Consider the following 19,954-nt stretch of genomic DNA (forward strand, 5'->3'; position numbering starts at 1 on the left):
CTGCAACTAGTGCCTGGATACCCAGGCCACACAGACATCCCTGACCAGACACACACACGCAATCAACACACACAGGCCTGGCCTGGGCACACACATCCACACATTTGCAAAGACGTGGAAATGTGCTTGTCTATAATGAGGAAGGACACTTGCATTCAAGTGAGCTCCAGTGCACATTCTGCAAAGTGAAAATCAGCTTCGAGAAACCCAAATGCTTGGACATCCACAACTGCTGTGGGGATTTATGCTTCCTGTTCCAGAAAGCACTCGTATTTCCTAACAGATAAGATGCAGGAAACGCACATGTGGATGCGTGGGCCTCGCTCGCTGCCTGCCGCCGTCCCTGCCTTTGCATGACACTGCCTGCCTGTCCTAGACCCGCCCAGCCCCTGCAGTCACTCCTCACACCTGCCCAGCACAGACCATGATTCTGCTCAGTTGCCTTTGGGGACTCATGCTCTAAGCGCAACCAAACAGAATGTCAGCACACACGCAGTGTACTTTCGGCAGCATCAAAATTTTAGTCATGTTTATCACATTTTTTAATGATAAAAAATTTTGATTCATTGCAAAAGAATAAATCCATTGGCTTAAATCCCAGGGGCCTGTGTTTCTTCCTTAGGTTTAACTTTTCTCCAGTGGGTGGCTTGACCCTGGGACACACATCACTGGCTTCAGAGACTGCAGATTCGGAGGCAGATGCCAGCAGGTTGTCCAGGCTGAGGCTTGAGGCTACCGCAATGCTGGCTGGGCTGGGGTCTCCTTTCTTCTTCCACTCCAGCAGTGCGGGGAGCTGGCTAAGCCCCAGCAGCATCCCCATGGGCTGGGGATGATGTGAGCACAGGCCGGCGTGAAGGCAGCTGCCAGGGCCTGGTCTCAGTTCCACACCCTCCCCATGAGGTGGGCGCTGAGGGCTTCCAAGTGCCCTGGATCAGGGAGTGACCTCTTCCCACAAGTCTGGCCCCCTCTACACCATACTCCACAAAACGGGGTGCAAGTGCTTCCTCCAGCACTGCCCTGAGCCGCAGTTCCACGCCATCACCTCTACTGCCTGGGGTTGTTTGCAGCTCTTCTAGGGCATGGGAGGAAGAGAAGGTATGCCCAGGTGAGGTGAGGAATCCCTTGCTGTCTGTTCTATGTTCTTATTTCAGTTTCTAAACAATCCCAAAAGGCAGGCATGTGAGTTCTAGCTTATAAATAAGGAAACTGAGGCAGATACCATGCTTCTACTGAATGGCTAAAGGTGCTCCAGAGTCTGTGTCTCATTGGCAGGAATGGTTTTGTGTGGGGAACTCTGCAGACCCACAGCACTGACTGGGGGAGCAGACGCGGAGCCACATCCCACCCTGGTGGCCGCCTGGCCTGTGTGGTGTGCCTGTTCCCTGACAACAGCTGCCCTCCCATGCGGCCATGTCCTGCCCACCATGCTCAGGACCAGCAGGGAGGGTGTTAGGCTTAGGGTCTGGCCATGTCACGTGTCCTGGACAAGAGTCTATCACTGGTGATCTTTCTGCTCTCAGATCTAACTTCATGCAGAGAACTTGGCTCTGAGGGCCAGGGTGCTGGGGTGCTTTGGGCAAACTCACCTGGTATCTCCGTGCTCTGGTTTCATCCCCGAGGGGGAGGGGTGACTTCCTGACACCGTTGTCTGGGCTGTGGCCGGGGCCCAGTGCCCAGTGGCATCAGAACAACAGCCTTGGAGGCTGAGGTCCGTCATTCGCCGTGTGTCTCAGAAGGCAGCTCCCCACGGGGGAAGAAGAGAAGATGCCACCGCAGGAGTTCGCTCCTGGAGGACTCCCATGAGTCACGTGATGGGTCTTGGAGAAATAAATGCAGCTCTGGTGTTGCCCCTGGGCCCACTGCAGAGGTTTGCAGGCTGCCAAGCATGTGCCTGCCATCCAGAGGGGAGGGTGGAGTCCCCACGGGCACCATGTCCTGGTTGGGTGTTGGGGCCTGGTGCATGGTCTGGCTTTGGCTGCCCTGCATGGAAGGCACTCCCCAAGTGTCTGCAGGACACAGCACTGATGTAGGAATCTGCTGCAGAGAGCAGAGGCCCAGGCTGCTCCGAGTCCCTGGGGACTGAGAGCTTGGAATGGCACCTCCCCAGGCAGGCCTCAGGGGCAAGGTGTGTCCAAGGCTTTCTCCCCGCATCTCTGGGACCTGCAAGAGGACAGGCACGGCCGTCAGCAGCTCACCCCACCGTGGCTCCCTGGGCGGCTCCTCAAAACAGTCGTGCTTGGGCCGACATGATTTTATAGAGGAGAAACTAGCTTAAAAGAGGGTAAGTACTTTACCCAAGGTGGACCAGCTTCCGTGGAAAAGCTCGTATTTTAAACGATTCTGTGTAATGCCAGAAAGTCTGTGTTTGTTACCCTGGGATCCCAGACTTTCCCATCTCCTTCCCTCTTCTCTTCCCTTAGATTCTCCCATCTCTCTCTCCTGTCTGTCTCCCTCCTTTCCCTGTCTCTCCCTCTCTCCTTCTCTCACTCCCCTTCTCTGTCTGTCTCTGTCTGCCTGCTTTCTGTCTCTCTCTCACACTCGCTCCCCTTCTCTCTATCTCTGTCCCTCTGCCTCTCTCTCAGGTTTTTCTGTCTCTCCTTCCCTCCCCCGGCAGTGGAAGGGCCTCTAGGACTTTCCTCCGGAAGTTTCCCTGCACATGGGGAGCTCCCCTGCTCCTAAGCAGGGACCCTTTCACGCTCATCTCCCATGTTCCCTCCGGGGGCTCTGCGCTCACTCACCCCAGCCTCCACTCCTGCCCTCATTCCCCTCTTTCCTTTAGCTGGAGGAACAAGGGATCTGAGGCTTGCTGTTAGATAAACCTGTCTCATGACTAAACTTCCCATGTTAAGCAGTGGACAGTCTTCATCCCTCATTGAACAGGAGGTAAAACAATGGATTAATATGTCAGCTGAGTTGTTTAAAATTGCGTGTGGACTTCGTTGGCCTTCTTGTCTCTAAGTGGTCTGCATGGAGATGGAGTCCCCAGACACCTTTACAGAGAGCGCCTGGTGTCCGAAGTCTAACAGGAGAGTTGGGACCTGCCCACTGCTTCGTTCCACCTTGAATCCCCCCAGAAACTGGAAGCAAACACACACTGGCATGTTTCACCCACTCAACTTCGAGGCCTCCAGAGCTGACTTGAATCACGCACAACACAGTGAATCCAAGCTGGAGCGGGCAGCTCCCCGCTACCCTAAGAGCGTATGAGACTGGCTCTACTGCCCTGTCTGGCCCGACACACCTGCCGAGCTGGCCCCTTGCTGCCTTTCTTTAATTTAGGAAGCCCAGGTGGATTCCCACATCCCCACATTCACGTTTTCTTCTGAAAATGGACCGCCATAATTATACGTTAAATATGATTCAAATCTGCAGGGAACTGTACTGAATAAGCATGGAAAAATTAATGAAAAGCATAATTATTATAATAATACCATTAAAATCTAATAAAGAAAGAAAAAAGTGGAGTTCATTTTATTTTAGCTTGGGCATCTAATATCATTTTTCCCCCTTTAGCAGAACTATAATTAAGTTAGACTTGGGTTTTCAGAAGAGCTGAATTATCTGCATTGGTGCTTAAAAATATTAGGGAGCAGGAGAGAGGAACCTGGGAGACAGCGTGAGATGGCCCATGTGCAATGCTCTCCTGTGGCACCCAGCGTGAGGGCTGCCACTCTTGGTCGGTCCTCGCTTCCCACCGCTTTTAATGATTGGTTCGTCTCCAGTGGCTCTGATTCCTTCTTTGGCCTTTCACCTACAAAGTATCCAGGTATTTAAGGCTAAGGGTATTAATTCAATTAACAATAATGTAAAAGCAGGCAGATGCTCCACGGCAAAGAAAGTCTCCTCTCTTCACTCTTGGCCTCACATGAACTCACAAGAGACCCCACTGTAAGCGCCACCACCAATATTAGCTACTTGATTTTCAAATGAAAGGAACATGTTTTTATTCCTCAAATGGTTTTGATGAAAACTAAACAGGATCCTTCCCTCACGGCTTGGAGGCCAGGCATGGAGGTAGGAGTGCCAGTCTTTGCCTCAGGATTGACTTAGTAGGAGACTATGTTTTTTTTAATAGATAATAATTGGCTTCTACTGCTAATTTATCTTGAAGAGCGTGTGTGTTCCCCTCTGCACCCCCTTCTCCGTGTGCGGGTGTAAGAGGGAGACGTGGGATCAGGGGCTTTGCTTTGCTGACCAACCCTCAAGTTCTGCGGTTCATTCACTGCTTCGTCCCCTAGAGGACGCCCCCTAGAGGATCCCCCCAGAGAAGCCCCCTAGAGGACGCTTCCCAGAGGATGCTCCCCAGAGGACGCTCCCCAGAGAAGCTCCCTAGAGGACGCCCCCTAGAGGATGCTCCCCAGAGGACCCCCCCAGAGAAGTCCCCTAGAGGACGCTTCCCAGAGGACGCCCCCTAGAGGACACTCCCCAGAGAAGTCCCCTAGAGGACGCCCCCTAGAGGATGCTCCCCAGAGGACGCCCCCCAGAGGATGCCCCCTAGTCACCCTTTTCGGCAGCTCCGGTGGGTTTCCGTGTGTCTCTTTCAGTCCCGTTTCAGTGCTTTTTGCAGGCACAGCAGCGGCTTCTCAAATTTCAGAGCTTTTAGCCCAAAGAAACAAGAGGCCAAGCATCCGCTGCTGAAGCTGTCCTTGAGTGCCCTGCAAGCATCATCCTTAAAGCCTCAAAATAATTTGAGTCTCGTGTGGTCCAAAGCAAACACGGTCAGGATTTTCTCTATTTATCTTAACTTCTCCACCCGCTCTCAGATCTGATGGTCATTAACATGCACATTTGGAATAATCTGGAGAGCATTTCAGATTGCGGACAGGCTGGCCCCAGGTTTTACCTGGGAGGGCCGTCTGAGGCCAGCAGGAATACTGTACCGGGGCTCAGGCCGTCACCCACAGCCAGAATGGAGAATGCTGTTCTGACGAAAGTAACCGCATTGTCTCATGGGCATGTTAAAAAAAGAAAAAGGAAAAGAAAGAAATGGAATTAACGACTTACTTCGGCTATCTCAGCTGCCTGCCGGCAGAGACGCAGCTTTTGAGTTGCCGGGCGGCGTTTGTTGGGTCGGCGGCATCAGGGATCCGCCGCGGCGTGTGGTCCGCGTAGTGCGGCCCGTGCTGCGCCCCGCGGCAGGCAGAGCTCACGCTTCTGCCCCCCGACTGGTCCGGGGTCTGGGCACCGCGTCGACGGCGGCTCCGCAGGACGCGCAAACCGGGCCGCAGCCCATGCCCCGAGCGGACTGCATTATGAGGCATCTGCCTTACTTCTGCCGGGGCCAAGTGGTGCGGGGCTTCGGCCGCGGCTCCAAGCAGCTGGGCATCCCCACAGCTAATTTTCCTGAGCAAGTAGTAGATAATCTTCCAGCTGATATATCCACTGGCATTTACTATGGTTGGGCCAGTGTTGGAAGTGGAGATGTCCATAAAATGGTGGTGAGCATAGGATGGAACCCATATTACAAGAATACGAAGAAGTCTATGGAAACACATATCATGCATACCTTCAAAGAGGACTTCTATGGGGAAATCCTCAATGTCGCCATTGTTGGCTACCTGAGACCAGAAAAGAACTTTGATTCTTTAGAGTCACTTATTTCAGCAATTCAAGGTGATATTGAAGAAGCTAAGAAACAACTAGATTTACCAGAACATTTGAAAGTCAAAGAAGACAATTTCTTCCAGGTTTCTAAAAGCAAAATAATGAATGGCCACTGATGAAAAATCATATTTATTCATTCACTGTTTTCTAGTGTTTCTGTGTTGATTACTGTCCAGCCTCATCTTGGTTATATACTAAAAATCAAACACTTTGCTACAGTTGTGAATTAGTTTGAACAGTACAACATAGTTACCATATCATGCTTCAACTGTTAAATTAAGGCCATCATGTCATAGCACGAAAAAGATACAGTTAAAAATCAAGATTTAAAGAATATATATTGATTAAAATGTACCACTAGAAAGGTATTACATGTGTGTAAGTATGGGTAAAAAGGCAAGTCACTAGTTTGAGATGAAAATTAAAATTTTCATGATAAAATACCAGCATATATGTAATTGTATAGTGTGTACTTCTAAACAGAGAAGGCTTATAAAAGTAAATGCATTAAGGCCGAGTGCAGTGGCTCACACCTGTAATCAATCCGAGCACTTTGGGAGGCTGAGGTGGGAGGATTGCTTGAGCTCATGAGTTCAAGACCAGTCTGGGCAACATAGCGAGACCCCATCTCTATAATAAAAAAAAAGGAAATGCATTAAATAGAAGGTTGATAGTTTATCATAAACCTGTGAGAAAGAAACTCAGACTTTGTATTTTGGGCATTAATACATTACAAACATGAAGATGTTTATAAAATTTTGTTGTAGTCATTTTCTTTGCAGTCACATTGTACCACCTTCATTATTGTATAGAGCTGCTTCAGTTCTGAGTCCTCTGGACTTCCCCTGCCTATCTGTTTTTTGTTGCCGTTGAAGACAGTAAAATAAGTGTTTTCAAATCTAAAAAAAAAAAAAAAAGAAATGGAATTAACATGATTCCCCATTAAGAAGTTCTGAATTGCTGTAGTTCTAACAGTGTTTGCTTTATACCGTTTTATTACCAATTCCATATTTCCTGAATTGTATCTTGAAATCTCAGCATCAACTCTCTATTACAATCTAGCTTTAAAAATAAACACCCACTTGTAGATATGTATCTATATGTATTTACGCCTGTGTGCACTTATTCTTAATAACTGATTTTTGACATGTCACATCAGCTATTTGGGGAAAACGTCATGTGGAAATCAAAGTGCATTTGGTCTCCGGCAAGGGGTTTGGAAAAGCACTATGGGAAGACTTTGCAAAGCCTCTTTCCCCTGCATTTCAGAAGTCATGAGCTGTTAAGGGAAACATGGGCCATGTGTTTGAAATTCATTGACACAGAAGTCATCGGCATACTTGGTAAGAGATAATTTGATGCCCAGAAAGCCTTCTCAACTAGTTTCTGTATCTTTAGCTTTTGAAAAAAGAGGTAATAACTGAAAACAAAATAATACAGAAACCTCAGAATATTAAAATATAGTAGAAACAGCAGACATGCACAATGACCAAACATGTTTAACTCGGTAGAAGGTAGTTCACCAACCCAAAGCAAATTTCTGGGAGCTCCTATCACTGGTTTACGTAACATGGTGAAAACTGTTAAATGTCTCTCAGAGAAAGACTCATTTCGGTGACTACAGGCAGAAACACAAAAGAAATGTTGCATGTTCTTTTTCTTTTGAAGCAGATAATGTTGTGCAACAAGCAGCATAATATCAAAGTTCTGAGCTTCTTTTTTTCAACTACCCCCTTTGCCTTTTCTCTTAGATTATAGGCCAGAGAAATCCCAAAATGTGAAAATGTGGCCTTCGTTCGAGGTCCACTGTGGCCTCTGCTCATGCTTGGAACGTGAGCAAAGAGGTGGTTTTCTATTTTTAGTTTGAGAAGTCCTTCATATTTTCTTTTTTTAGTATAAGCACAGTCAAATATTTCATTCATCATTTATATTCTAATGTTTGGCTTGTGTCAGCCACTCTGTAAGGTACAAGTTGACCAACCTTCTCTTGGTGAACAGGTGACATGTGGGTGGTCCACGGTAGGCTCAATGGATTGGTCCATTGATAAATTCACTAAGTGGTCTCTGGTCTTTATGTCTCCTTGTGATGCAAAACCATGGTCAGTGATGCCAACTACCTGCGTTAGTGTTTACCTGGTCAGCCCGCCAGCTCTTCCTAGGGAGTAACACGCTTCGGAGCAGCTCTGCCCAGAACTGTGGCTCTACTTGGCTATTTCCATGCTCAGAGAAGGCAGAGGGGTGGAGACAGAGAGGGGGGTAGCAAGAAAGAGAGGACTGGAGACCAGGGCCTGGCAATCTCTGAAGGCTGCCCAGTGCTGCTCACCAGGTTGTGAGGGTCAGGCGGGGTTTCAGTGGAAGCCCTTCTTGAGATCTGCTCTTCTGTCCAAGAATCTGGGGGACAGAATTGTGTATTTGGCCAAGCATGTTGGCTCATGCCTGTAATACCAGCACTTTGGCAGGCTGAGGCAGGTGGATCACCTGAGGTCAGGAGCTCGAGACTAGCTTGGTACATGGCGAAACCCCATCTCCACTAAAAATGCAAAAAATTAGCCAGGCATGGTGATGGGAGACTGTAATCCCAGCTACTTGGGAAGTTGAGGCAGGAGAATTGCTTGAACCTGGGAGGTGGAGGTTGCAGTGAGCTGAGATCATGCTATTGCACTCCAGCCTGGGCGACAGAGTGAGACCCTGTCTCAAAAAAAAAAAAAAAAAAAAAAAGAAAAACGAAAAAGGAAAAGAAAAAGAATTGTGTATTTGCGCATTTCTTTTCCTGCATAATTTAAAAAGTTAGAATAAAAATGAAATGTTTAAAAAGGTCAGAGATCCCCTCCCTGGCCTTTGAAAAGACACCTCGTCTTAGCTTCCCTATACATATATGAAGGAAAGAGGCCTCACATCGGGAGTGAAGAAATTCACTAACTCTAGAGCATCAGGAATGGTCTGGAAACCAACCTCAGCCTCTCTCAGATCGCTGTCTGCCAGGAGGAAAAGCCCAGGTGCTCAGCACCTCAGTGGCCAGTCCTGAACCAAACCCTTGTCGAGGGCTGGCCTCTGCTTGCAGAAAGAAGTCTGCACTGTAGACTCCTCCTGCTAGCTCCTCCCAGCACAACCTCGTTTAAATCCAAGGGTACAGGAGCCCCGTAGGACATCAAGATTAATTTATGACATAGCAGTCCCAGCCTCTCTTAACTGTTCTTCCAGTTCTGAGCCTGAGTTAATTTGTATTTTATTTTGTTTTTAAAATTTCTTCCTAAGCATACACACGCATACACACACACACACATACACAATATTTTATACATACCTGTAAGTGCATTTGTACTTAACATTGTAGCATAAACATCTTCTATGTTACTACAGATATTCTTAAATGTCCTGGAGCGTGAGCTTCACTTCACTCCTGTCTAACCCTATTCTACTTAGTGTTTTCTGGCATTAGGAATGTGGGTCCTTTGGCATCTCCCAGCCCCCCTTCCCTGCCCAGCCACCCCAGTCCAGGGGCCCGCATGCAGTAGGGAGCCCCAGGACCATTCTTCCCAGAAGTTCAGGGAGGCCCAGGGCTTGGGGTTAGCTCCAGGGCAGGATGGACCTTTCCCACCAGCCAGGTTGGATGGGGAACAATTGCCAACTCAGTAGCACCAGCCAACCTACTTCATCTCTGCACATTACTTTTCATTTTACTTCTTAGGCCCTAATAAAAAATAGCCACTTATTTTAAATAAAGGAAATGTCTTTCAGAAAATCAAGTTGTGTGTCTCGTCCTTGACATTGGCAAGCATAGCTTAGGCCTGAAGCAGGAAACAGAGTCTATGGTGTGACGGTTCTCAAGCAGGCAGCGTCTGTGCATGCACTGAACGTGCACCCATTTCCTCTGCCTCCTTCTCCTTCACGCATCCGGAACTGCTGCAAGCAAGCAGTCACATCACACCTCCCAACCACATGCAAAGAACAAAAAAGGCAGCTGCCAGAAAAGATTTGGGAAATTTTCAAATTAGGTCTTCAACTGCAGTAAGAGTCACATTTAAGTAAAAGAGCTGCAGCCCAGCAGAGCTCTGTGCAGGCACTGCACCCCACGCCCCTCCTGCTTTTTCCCCCAAACAATATCCAGCTGACCTTTGGTGAACAGAAAATGTTTTATGAGCTTAAGAAAACACAGGGATAGTAATCTGCTGGGGCTGCCATAAAATGCCACGGGCTGAGTGTCTTAAACAACATAAATTTATTTTCCCACAGTTCTGGAGGCTGGGAAGTCTGAGATGGAGACTGGTGGGTTTGAGTTCTGGTGAGGGCTCTCCTTCTGGCTTGCAGACAGCCACCTTCTTGCTATGGCCTCACATGGTCTTTGTCTCTCATTGAGATCTTTGGACCTCAATGTTCTGGAAAAACCCTTTTCTCTGGCATTATGCTTTATACCTCTATCTTTTTAGGGCCACCCATGCCATTCAAAGAAAGGGCTGAAGACTGGAGTTCAGAAACAAGTGCTGGGCTGTGCAGACAGCCTGGGAATCCACTGACCCACCTGGCCTCAGGGCTCTCAGGAGTAACTTCAGGTGCCTACACAATTCGTCTTCTGAGGTTGTCTCCAAACTCACAGGAAGCAAGGGGGTTTCTATTCCAGCTCCCTTCAGGCAGCAAGAGGCAAGGCACGCAACAGTGTGTGACGGGAGGCAGGAGTTATTGCAGAAATGGGGTAGGCCCCCAGGACAGAAGAGAAGAAACCAACAGAGGATCCTTCCCAGGAGCTCCAGGCTCAGCAAGTCACACCTCTCCTATGGGGCAAGGCAAGGCAGATGGGCATGGGCCTCCTAGAGCACAGAGATCCTTCTGTCCACTCAGGAGTGGAGTCCAGGCCCTCAGGCAACTGAGGCTAGAGCACTGAGTCAGGGGACTCAACAAGACCACGCCTGAGTTGCATATATGGCCACCTGGCACCTGGTAAACACACACAAGCCACAGGTCCCCTTGCAGAGCAGAGCACTCAACTGCTTTGCCCAGGACCCCTGGGAAACAGCTCCTAGGTCTGCTGGCGAGATGGCCACCCACCATCTCAAACTCCACCAGGGAGCACTCTATCTGGGGGCAAACCACGCATAATTAACCCAAATGGACCTGCCATGGTGGTTGCCCCACCCGAGCTGGCAGTCCCCATCAGCAGATCCCAATCTTTGTTTCAATAAGCGGCACTTATTAGGTTGGCTGTAAAACTGTGAGGGGCTTCTTTTGCAGCAATGTTAAGGTTGCACAGGAACCAGCGTTCTCCTGTCCTCTGAGTGCTGTCCTCACGCTGCTGTCCTCATCTGGGCCTGGGAATACCTGCACACCTTGCTGAGTCATGTGTACAGGATAACGAGAGCTCCTCCCCTTCGTGCAGATGCAAAAAAAGAGGCTGCACCCCCTTCATTCGAATGCCTGGCACATTCTTCATCAACTCCATGGAAATTCTTAAGTGCTCAGAGTGAAATGCATTTTGTCAGAAGTCTATGAGGTTTTAAAACTCCGTATGCCTTTTTAATGACTAGCTGAATTCTCACCTCACTGATTCGTGAAGCTCACAGAGTACTATGGACGTATTCTAACAACTAGGGCCAAGCATTTTGGAAAAAAAACATGGACGGCTTACTTTGACCAAATGTTAAAAGAAGGCATAAAGTGAAATGATATTTATTTTACAATGGCGGAAGTCCTCAGGAAATGAAACGTGCTAATATATTTTGGCACATATGTATCCTTCTGATCACACCCATGTCCAAACGAGCTGTTTCTTAAGCTTAAATGGGAAGAAACAATCTACGAATGTTAAAGAAAATATGTGCTCTTTGGACGCTATTAAAGCAGGCTTAAAAGACAGATGAACCTCCAGCCAGGCTCAGTGGCCCATGCCTATAATCCCAACACTTTGGGAGGCTGAGGTAGATGGATCACCTGAGGCCAGGAGTTTGAGATTAGTCTGGCCAACATGGTGAAACCCAGTCTCTACTAAAAATACAAAATTTCGCTGTGCATGGTGGCGCATGCCTATAATCCCAGCTACTCAGGAGGCGGAGGCAGGAGAATCATTGGAACCCAAGAGGTGGAGGTTGCAGTGAGCTGAGATCCCGCCACTGCACTCCAGCCTGGGTGATAGAGTGAGACTGTGTCTCAGAAACAAACAAACAAAAAAGACTGACAAACCTCCACAGTGATTGTGGTCACTCTGGGAGCGTGTTGTCCATTGCCAGTGGAGAGGGCCTTGCCAGGGTGGGGGAACCATATTGGAGTCACGCTGGGACCCCATGACCCCTAACACAGCCCCTAACAGGAGGCTTCTGAATGGCACAGTCCTCCCTCTCAGTGCAGTGCAGAGGCCACCAAATTCAGATCCTGGGGGTGTCTTGCAAGACAGTCTTCAATGCAGATCCCTGGGCCCCATTCCAGAGCTACTGAATCAGAATTTTGGGGTGAGGGTGAGTTGAGGACATTTATTTTTAACAAACTGTGAAGATGAGACCCACAGGCTATAAATTTGGAGAGTTACCAACGCGCACCACGGGACTGGCTAGTGCAAGATTTTCCATCTCTTTGGAATGCACAGAATGTGTCTTGTTGGAGAGAGAACGGGAAGAGACCAAAAAAGGTTTCCCCAAACTGAATGTGCTCTCACATGACTGGAACTCCGTGCTTTTGCATGTGGGACCTTTTCAGTTAGAGGAGGTTTATGCCTTTGTGGTGCTGTTTTCCCACTGTACACAACGTCCCACTGTAACACAACGTCCCAGTGTAACACAACGTCCCACTGTAACACAACGTCGCACTGTAACACAACGTCCCACTGTCTACGACACATGCTGCCCTTCTGAGGTCCACAGTGTGAACCCAGAGGAGCCGGCCCCTCAAGATGGGGCCCAAGTGGCTAACTGGCCTAAACTCAAGGTGGAGGCACCTGGCTGTCGGCTGACTGTAGGTCACATGTGTATTCTGCATTCCTGGCAGAAAACGCATGTTTGTGTCGTCTTGGGAACCTCAGGGTTGCCTGTTCCTGTTCACGGTGCCTGAATTGATGGCGGATGGGAACTCCCACTTCTCCTTCTGGACCTACACAACAGACCTTGGCCTACGTCAGTCTTATCAACCAATGAAATAAAACAAGTCTCCATCCCCTATTTACATAGTGGACTAGGATGCTTGGTCTATGTCAATCTTATCAACCAATGCAATCCAAACAAGCCAATGCAATCCAAACAAGCCTGCATCCCTTATTTATGTAGTGGACCAGGATGGGAGCCTGGGAGAAAACCTTTTCTACAAAAGAAGCCTCTCTCTTGGCATCTTTGTTTTGTGCCAACAACTGTGTCTCCCCGGCTTGCAAACTGCTCTACTATTTGTAGAAACAAAGTGTCTCACTTAACCTAATATTTTTTTTCTTGGTACTTTTCTTAGCAGTGGGGATCGTAACTAAAGTGCCACTTGCATCACTATGATGCTGATGGTCTCTGGTTGCCCAAGGATTAAAATGTAACTGTGATGAATTTCAAGTCGGGAAACACATCACAGTGGAATTCTGTTCCCCTGGATTTCCTTGAAGACACGGACACACCTTCACTCAGGGCACTGAGGAGGCTGTTAAAGGAATATAAGATGGTATCATTATGGGGCCATTGAGGATACAGTTCTGTGAATCCTCCATGTCTTATTCTCTCACAGGAGGGAGTCTCTGCACTTCTACTTTCAGCAGGCCAACATTTCTCCATGTTGCTTGTATCGATCTTATGAGGGACCTGGAGAAATATGTACACCTAGATTTTAGGATGAGTCTTGTAGCACTGTGTTTAGTGGGGTGTGTTCTCTTACGGAGCATCTCTGTGCTTGGAGTTGGGGTGCGGAGGGCTGGCCATTTCACCTGACCCTGGAATGTCGCCCAGAGCTGCTGACAAGGGCCGTCCTTTTTGAAATAGGAGATGATATTGTGCTCATCTCCAGCTACGTGTGTGTGTGTGAGTGTGAATCTTTGTGTGTTTCCTGTGAGTGTGTCAGTTTTCTGTGTGTTTCCTCTGCGTGTGCTTCCTGTCTGTGTGTTTCCTCTGCGTGTGCTTCCTGTCTGTGTGTTTCCTCTGCGTGTGCTTCCTGTCTGTGTGTTTCCTGTCTCTGTGTTTTCTCTTTTGCTTTTGTGCACATGTGTGAGTGTGTTTTCTGTGTGTGTGTTTTCCTCTCTCTCTCTCTCTCTCTGTGTGTGTGTCCTCAACCTCACCAAGCATAGCTCAGGGACCTCAGTTATCCCTTGAAGACACCGTGCTGCCAGGTACTAGACACAAATGTGACTTTAAACGTGACCTTTATGATCAAGCGTCTGGTAGTCTAGACAAGGAAGAGAGAGGAATGGAACGCCACGTCCTCTTCAGAACTAGGTGCTGTGGGAGAGTTCCTGGCTGTCTTTGCAGACCGCACACTGAAACAGTCTGCACACTGAAACACCACTTTGTAGTGACCAGAATGTGTTCAGCAAGGCAGCCTGCTCACAGCCTGGAGAACTTAGAATTTGTTTCCAGATATGAACAAAAGCAACCAACCAAACGAATGTTTTCACTCCGTAAACTGATACGTGCCAGGGAGACCTGTCCTGCTTTTTATGGAATGTGGGGGCGCTTAGAGTGGGGGTGAAGGCTTGGCTCGGAGGAACCAGCAGCTGTGTTATCAGAGACAAAGGGAAGTGACAACGGAGTAATTTACGATGATCCCTGCCCACATTATCTCAGCACTCCCACTAAGAGCACTGTTCCTGGGCAGGGAAAACACACAACTTCTCACCTGCTGAAGAATGTGGAAGCCACAGGCAGTAGGGCTGGAAGCTCCCACCGTCGCTCCACGAGTGACTTAACAAAGCTTCCATCAGGCACCCGGGCCTGGCTGCCCTCCTGCTCCGCTTATTCTAAATAGAAACACATGATCCCCAAGGCCCGTGCTTACTCTATCACACTTTTACACATCTCAGGCCAGTCTGCTATTTAGATTTCCTGGCAATATCCTTGCAAGTCTTCTGTATTCCTTTTTGGATGTATCTTCCTTTACTATTACAGTTTTTCTGCCTTTCTTTTGGCACCTTCCAGGTGAACAAGACAATTATCTAAGAAGACGTTAATACAAAAATTAACGGAACCAACGGCAGGAACTGCCAAATGTTATGTTGCTCACGGAAGTTTCGACTTTGAAAGATAAGCGGCTTCTATTGATTCCATGCTCCAATTAGGGCAAGCACAAAACATTTTCTATCTGCTATGATGTATGTATTATATATGGACATATATGAAGTAAAAGTATAAATAACTGACTTAATTCTACATTCTTTCAAAATGAAGAAACACGTCTAGCTTCTACATTGTTCTTTGTCTTTTCAATTATTTAAGCAATTTCAAGAACTTAGAAGTCTCCCCTGCTTTGTAGGAAATAATAAAGTAAGATCCCATATACTCCAGTTCCCCTCAATGGTAACATCTTGCAACACTGTAGTACAATGTAACAGACAGGAACCTGACACTGACACAGTCCAGGCTCAGAACTTTCCATGTACAGGAATCTCCCTGTCACTGTTTGATGTCCACACCCACTTCCTCCCGCCCACACTCCTCCTGAGCCCTTGGCAACCACCAATCTGTTCTCAATTTCCATAATTTAATATATAAATGTAATCATACAGCATGTAACTTTGTGAAATTGTTTTTTTTTCACTCAACATAATTCTTGGGAGGCTCACTGATGTGGCTGCATGGATCAATAGTTCTTTCCTTTTTATTGCTGAGCAGTATTCCATGATGTAGACAGACCCGTTTGTTTAATCATTCACGCATTGAAGGACATCTGGTTGGTTTCTGGTTTTTGGCTGTTATGCCAAAGCTGCTATGAATAGACATTTTTATTTTTTTGGGATAATGACCCAGGCATGCAGTGCAATTGCTGGGTCAAATGGTGGTTGCATGTGTGAGAGCTGTCAGAGTCAAAATAGAGTCACTTGTGTTCAAACAAAAACAAACAAGCCCTGACAAATACAGCCGGAAAAGGCCTTCTATCTTTTGTGATAGAAAGAACTATCATAAAAAATGGCAAAAAATATAACCTTGCACAAAGGCCATTGCAAGCACACACACACACACACACACAATATTCCTAGAAGAACATCTGCCGTGCAAGTGCCTCTCCAGCCTTGGGCTGGAATCCATCTTGTTTTTGTTACCTGTAGCCAAGGATAATTATCTCAAGACAATTATGTCATCTTCTTCAATTTTCCTTTAAAAACTTTTGTCTTCTTTGACCTCCCTGAATACACACATTGTTTGCTACGGCATATGTTTCCCCCTGCTATGTCCTATTCCTGAATGATATCATTTTTCTTTAGAGAGCCTCTCTCTGTTTGTTATTTAGGTTGACACATGTTTCTGTAACAAACTACAAAACTCTTGGCTGGGTGAGGTGGCTCACGCCTGTAATCCCAGCACGTTGGGAGGCTGAGGTGGGTGGATCACAAGGTTGGGAGATCAAGACCATCCTGGCTAACATGGTGAAACCCCGTCTCCACTAAAAATACAAAAAATCAGCTGGGCGTGGTGGCAGACGTCTGTAGTCCCAGCTACTTGGGAGGCTGAGGCAGGAGAATGGTGTGAACCTGGGAGGTGGAGCTTGCAGTGAGCCAAGATCACGCCCCTGCACTCCAGCCTGGGTGACAGAGCGAGACTCTGTCTCAAAAAATAAATAAATATTTAAAAAATAAAAAAAGAAATGACAAAACTGTCTTTCAGAATGATTGTACCATTTTTACATTCTCACTGGCTAGGTGTGAGAAATTTAGCTTTTCCACATCTTTGAAACATTTGGTGGTGTGACTGGTTTTTTTCTTTTTAATTTTAGCAATTCTGAATGCTGTGCAATGATGTCTCATTTTTGTTTGATTTGCATTTCCCTAATTGTTAATAATGTTGATAATATTTTTACATGCCTTTTTGCCATCTGTATATTGTCTTTGATGAAATGTTTGTTCCTGTGTTTTTCTCATTTTCTACTTGATTGTAAAAAATACTTTGAAAGTTCTTTATATAATCTAGATATTAGCCTGAGATGGCCATGTTGTTTCCAAATATTTTCTCCTAGTGTGTAGCTTGCTATTTTATATTTTAACATTTTTTCCCATACGGTAAAGGTTTTTAATTTTAATGAAGTCCTATTTATCAATTTTTCTCTTCTGTGGATCATATTTGGTGTCAAATCTCAGAACCATTGCCAAACCTCTATCTCAAAGGTTTTCTCCTATGTTTTTTTTTCAAAGGTTGTATGATTTTACAGTTTATATTGAAGTCTATAATCTATTTTGAGTTATTTTTGTATAAATTGTAAGGTTTACTTCAGGGATTTTTTTCTTCTTTTTTTGACCTGTGGATGCCCAGTTGCACCCAGAACCCCTTGTTGAAAGATTCTCCTTTTCAATTGCTTTTGGAGTTTTGTCAAAAATAAGTTGGACATATTTGTGTGAGTCTATTTCTTAGTTCTCTATTCTGTTCCTTTAATTTATGCGACCATTTATCCACCATGTATCACACAGTCTTCATTACTGTAGCCATAAAATAAGTCTTGAAACCAGTTAGACTGTTTCTTCTCACTTTATTTTTCTTTTTCATAATTTTTAACTCTCTTGTTCTTTTTCATAAATTTTAATTATTCTACTTCTTTTTGATTTCTATATTTTTTTTGAGTAATGTTGTCTATATCTACAAAAAAACCTTGCTAGGATTATCATAGGTCTTGCATTAAACCATGTTAAGCTATCCTTTTACTTCTAATCTGCCTTTATTGTGAAATTTGAAGTGATTTTCTTGTGGGTGGTATATAGTTGAGTCATAGTTGTCTCTTTAATTATGTATGTATGTATGTATGTATGTATGCATGTATGTATTTACTTATTTGAGGCAGGGTCTTACTCTGTCACCCAGGTTGAGGTACAGAGGCATGATCATGGCTCACTGTAGCCTCATTCTCTTCAGGCTCAGGTGATCCTTAGCCTCCCGAGTAGCTGGGACCACAGGTGTGTACCACCACACATGCTAATTTTTGTATTTTTTTGTAGAGACTGGGTTTATCATGTTTCCCAGGCTGATTCCAAGCTCCTGGCCTCAAACAACCCACATGCTTCAGCCTCTCAAAGTTCTGGGCTTATAGGCATGAGCCACAGCACCTGGACATGGTTGTCTTTTTTAAAAAAATCCACTAAATCAATCTCTGTCTTTTAAGTGATATTAGACCATTTATATTTAATGCATTTATTAAAGTGTTGGAAATTAAAACTTTTATTTTATTATTTGTTTTCTATGTGTCCTCTGTTTTTCATTCCTGTTTCTTTATCCAGTGAGTTACTTGAAGTATTTTTTTCAAATTTGGTTTTGCTATACCTATAATTTTTTAGAGTATTTATTTATATAGCATTTAGGGGGTGCTCTAGGTGTTATATTATATATTCATAATTTTTCACAGTCAACTTATGACAATATTTTACCAGTCTGAGTGAGATATAGAGACCTTACTTCTTCTTATGTGATTTTACCCTCCTTATTTATAAATAATTTTAAGTATTTCCATGCAAATATTTGGAAGTAAATCAAGTGTTGCTAAAATTTTTGTTTCAATTATTAAACATAATTTGTAAAATTCAAAAATAAGAAAAACCAATTGCACTTGCCCATAATTTCAACTTTTGTAAGCTTCCTTTTTTATTTCTGATATTCCAAGATTTCTTCTTTTATTATTTTCTTTTTGTTTAAGGAAATGTCTGTATTTTAGGGTAAATCAGTTGATGAAAAGTTTTTTCTTAGTTTTTCTTTATCTGTGAATGTCTAGATATACCCTTCATTCCTCAAAGATTCTTACTTGGTTGTGATTCTGGGTTAATAGTTCTTTTCTTCCAGTGGCAGGAATGTTGTGCCACTTCCTTCTGACTTCCATAGTTTCCTTTGAGAAATCTGCTGTACTTTGAACCATTTTTTCACTTATGGGTAAGGTATTGCTTCTCTTTCAAGATTTTAATTGTCTTTAGTTTTCAGAAACTTGACTATGATGTGTCTTTGTATAAATTTGGGGAATTGTATTCCTTTGGAAATTTTATTTTGAGAAAGTTTTGCTCAGCTTCTTTAACCTAAAGATTTATGTCTTTTGTCATACTTGGGAAATTCTCAGCCATTATTTCTTAGAGCACTTTTTTTTTTTTTTTTTGAGACAGAGTCTCGCTCTGTCACCCAGGCTGGAGTGCAGTGGCGTGATCTCGGCTCACTGCAAGCTCCACCTCCTGGGTTCATGCCATTCTCCTGCCTCAGCCTCCTGAGTAGCTGGGACTATAGGTGCCCACCACTATGCCCGGCTAATTTTTTTGCATTTTTTAGAGACAGGGTTTCACCATGTTAGCCAGGATGGTCTTGATCTCCTGACCTCCTGATCCGCCTGCCTTGGCCTCCCAAAGTGCTGGGATTACAGGCGTGAGCCACCGCACTTGGCTCTTAAGAGCACTTTTTAATCCCTTTCTCTCTCCCCTTTCTTTTTGTGACTCCACTGACATAAATGTTAGTTTAAAAACAATCATTATCATACAGATCCCCGAGGATCTGATAACATTTTTTTTCTATTTGCTCTCAGCTATTCAAATTGGGTGGTTTCTATTATTCTATTTACAAGTTTACCATTTCTGTTTCCTCTGTGCTAGTATCAAGTAAACTCTTTTTTTTTTAAGCCTTGTAATTTTAGTTTTAAACTTCCATTTGGTATTTTTTTTTTACATCTTCTATTTGTTTGCTGGGATCGTCCCATTTTCTACTTTTGCTTCAAGTGTGTTCATATGCTTTCCTGAAGTCTCTTTTGTTCATGGCTGCTTTGAATTTTTGTCAGACAATTTTCACATTTATGACATCTCTAGTTTATGGTATGGTGAGTGATTTTTAATGGAAACCATATTTTTATATACTATTTTGAGACTCAGGATCTTCTTTATACCATTTAATTTAGTTGATATTCTTTGGCACACTTCAACAGTGGAAGGATGTAGGGCTGAATGTCCAAGTTCCCAATAACCTCCTTTGCCATCACAAGGGAGGGGTTCTTCTTCCTGCATGCTGAGGTGGGCACTCTGGCTTCTCAAGTGGGCTCCATTGACCCACTGGTGGGCTGGCCTCACTGCTGCTGGGTAGTTGTGAAAGTCCTGATTCTCTACCAGGCCTCCCCACCAAGAAGCAAGGGGAGGTGTGTACCTCATGACTGTTGCTTGGGGTGGAAGTTCAGGCTCCTCATGTGGTCCCCTGATCTTGGGTGGGGGCCTGGTTACTCTCCACTGCTGAAGAGAACCCAGCCTCCC

The 19,954-nt window shown here is 45.4% G+C and overlaps 1 protein-coding gene across 1 annotated transcript; it reads left to right on the plus strand.

The window, feature by feature from the left end:
• Positions 1-5,000: 5,000 nt before the first annotated feature.
• LOC116274866 (riboflavin kinase) lies at positions 5,001-6,502 on the plus strand. The gene has a single exon (XM_031666076.1). It carries the CDS (start codon positions 5,232-5,234, stop codon positions 5,718-5,720), a length of 489 nt encoding a protein of 162 aa, XP_031521936.1. The 5' UTR covers positions 5,001-5,231; the 3' UTR covers positions 5,721-6,502.
• The last annotated feature ends 13,452 nt before the right edge of the window (positions 6,503-19,954 follow it).

Source organism: Papio anubis, chromosome 5, assembly GCF_008728515.1.
Source record: "Papio anubis isolate 15944 chromosome 5, Panubis1.0, whole genome shotgun sequence".
Lineage (NCBI taxonomy): Eukaryota > Metazoa > Chordata > Mammalia > Primates > Cercopithecidae > Papio > Papio anubis.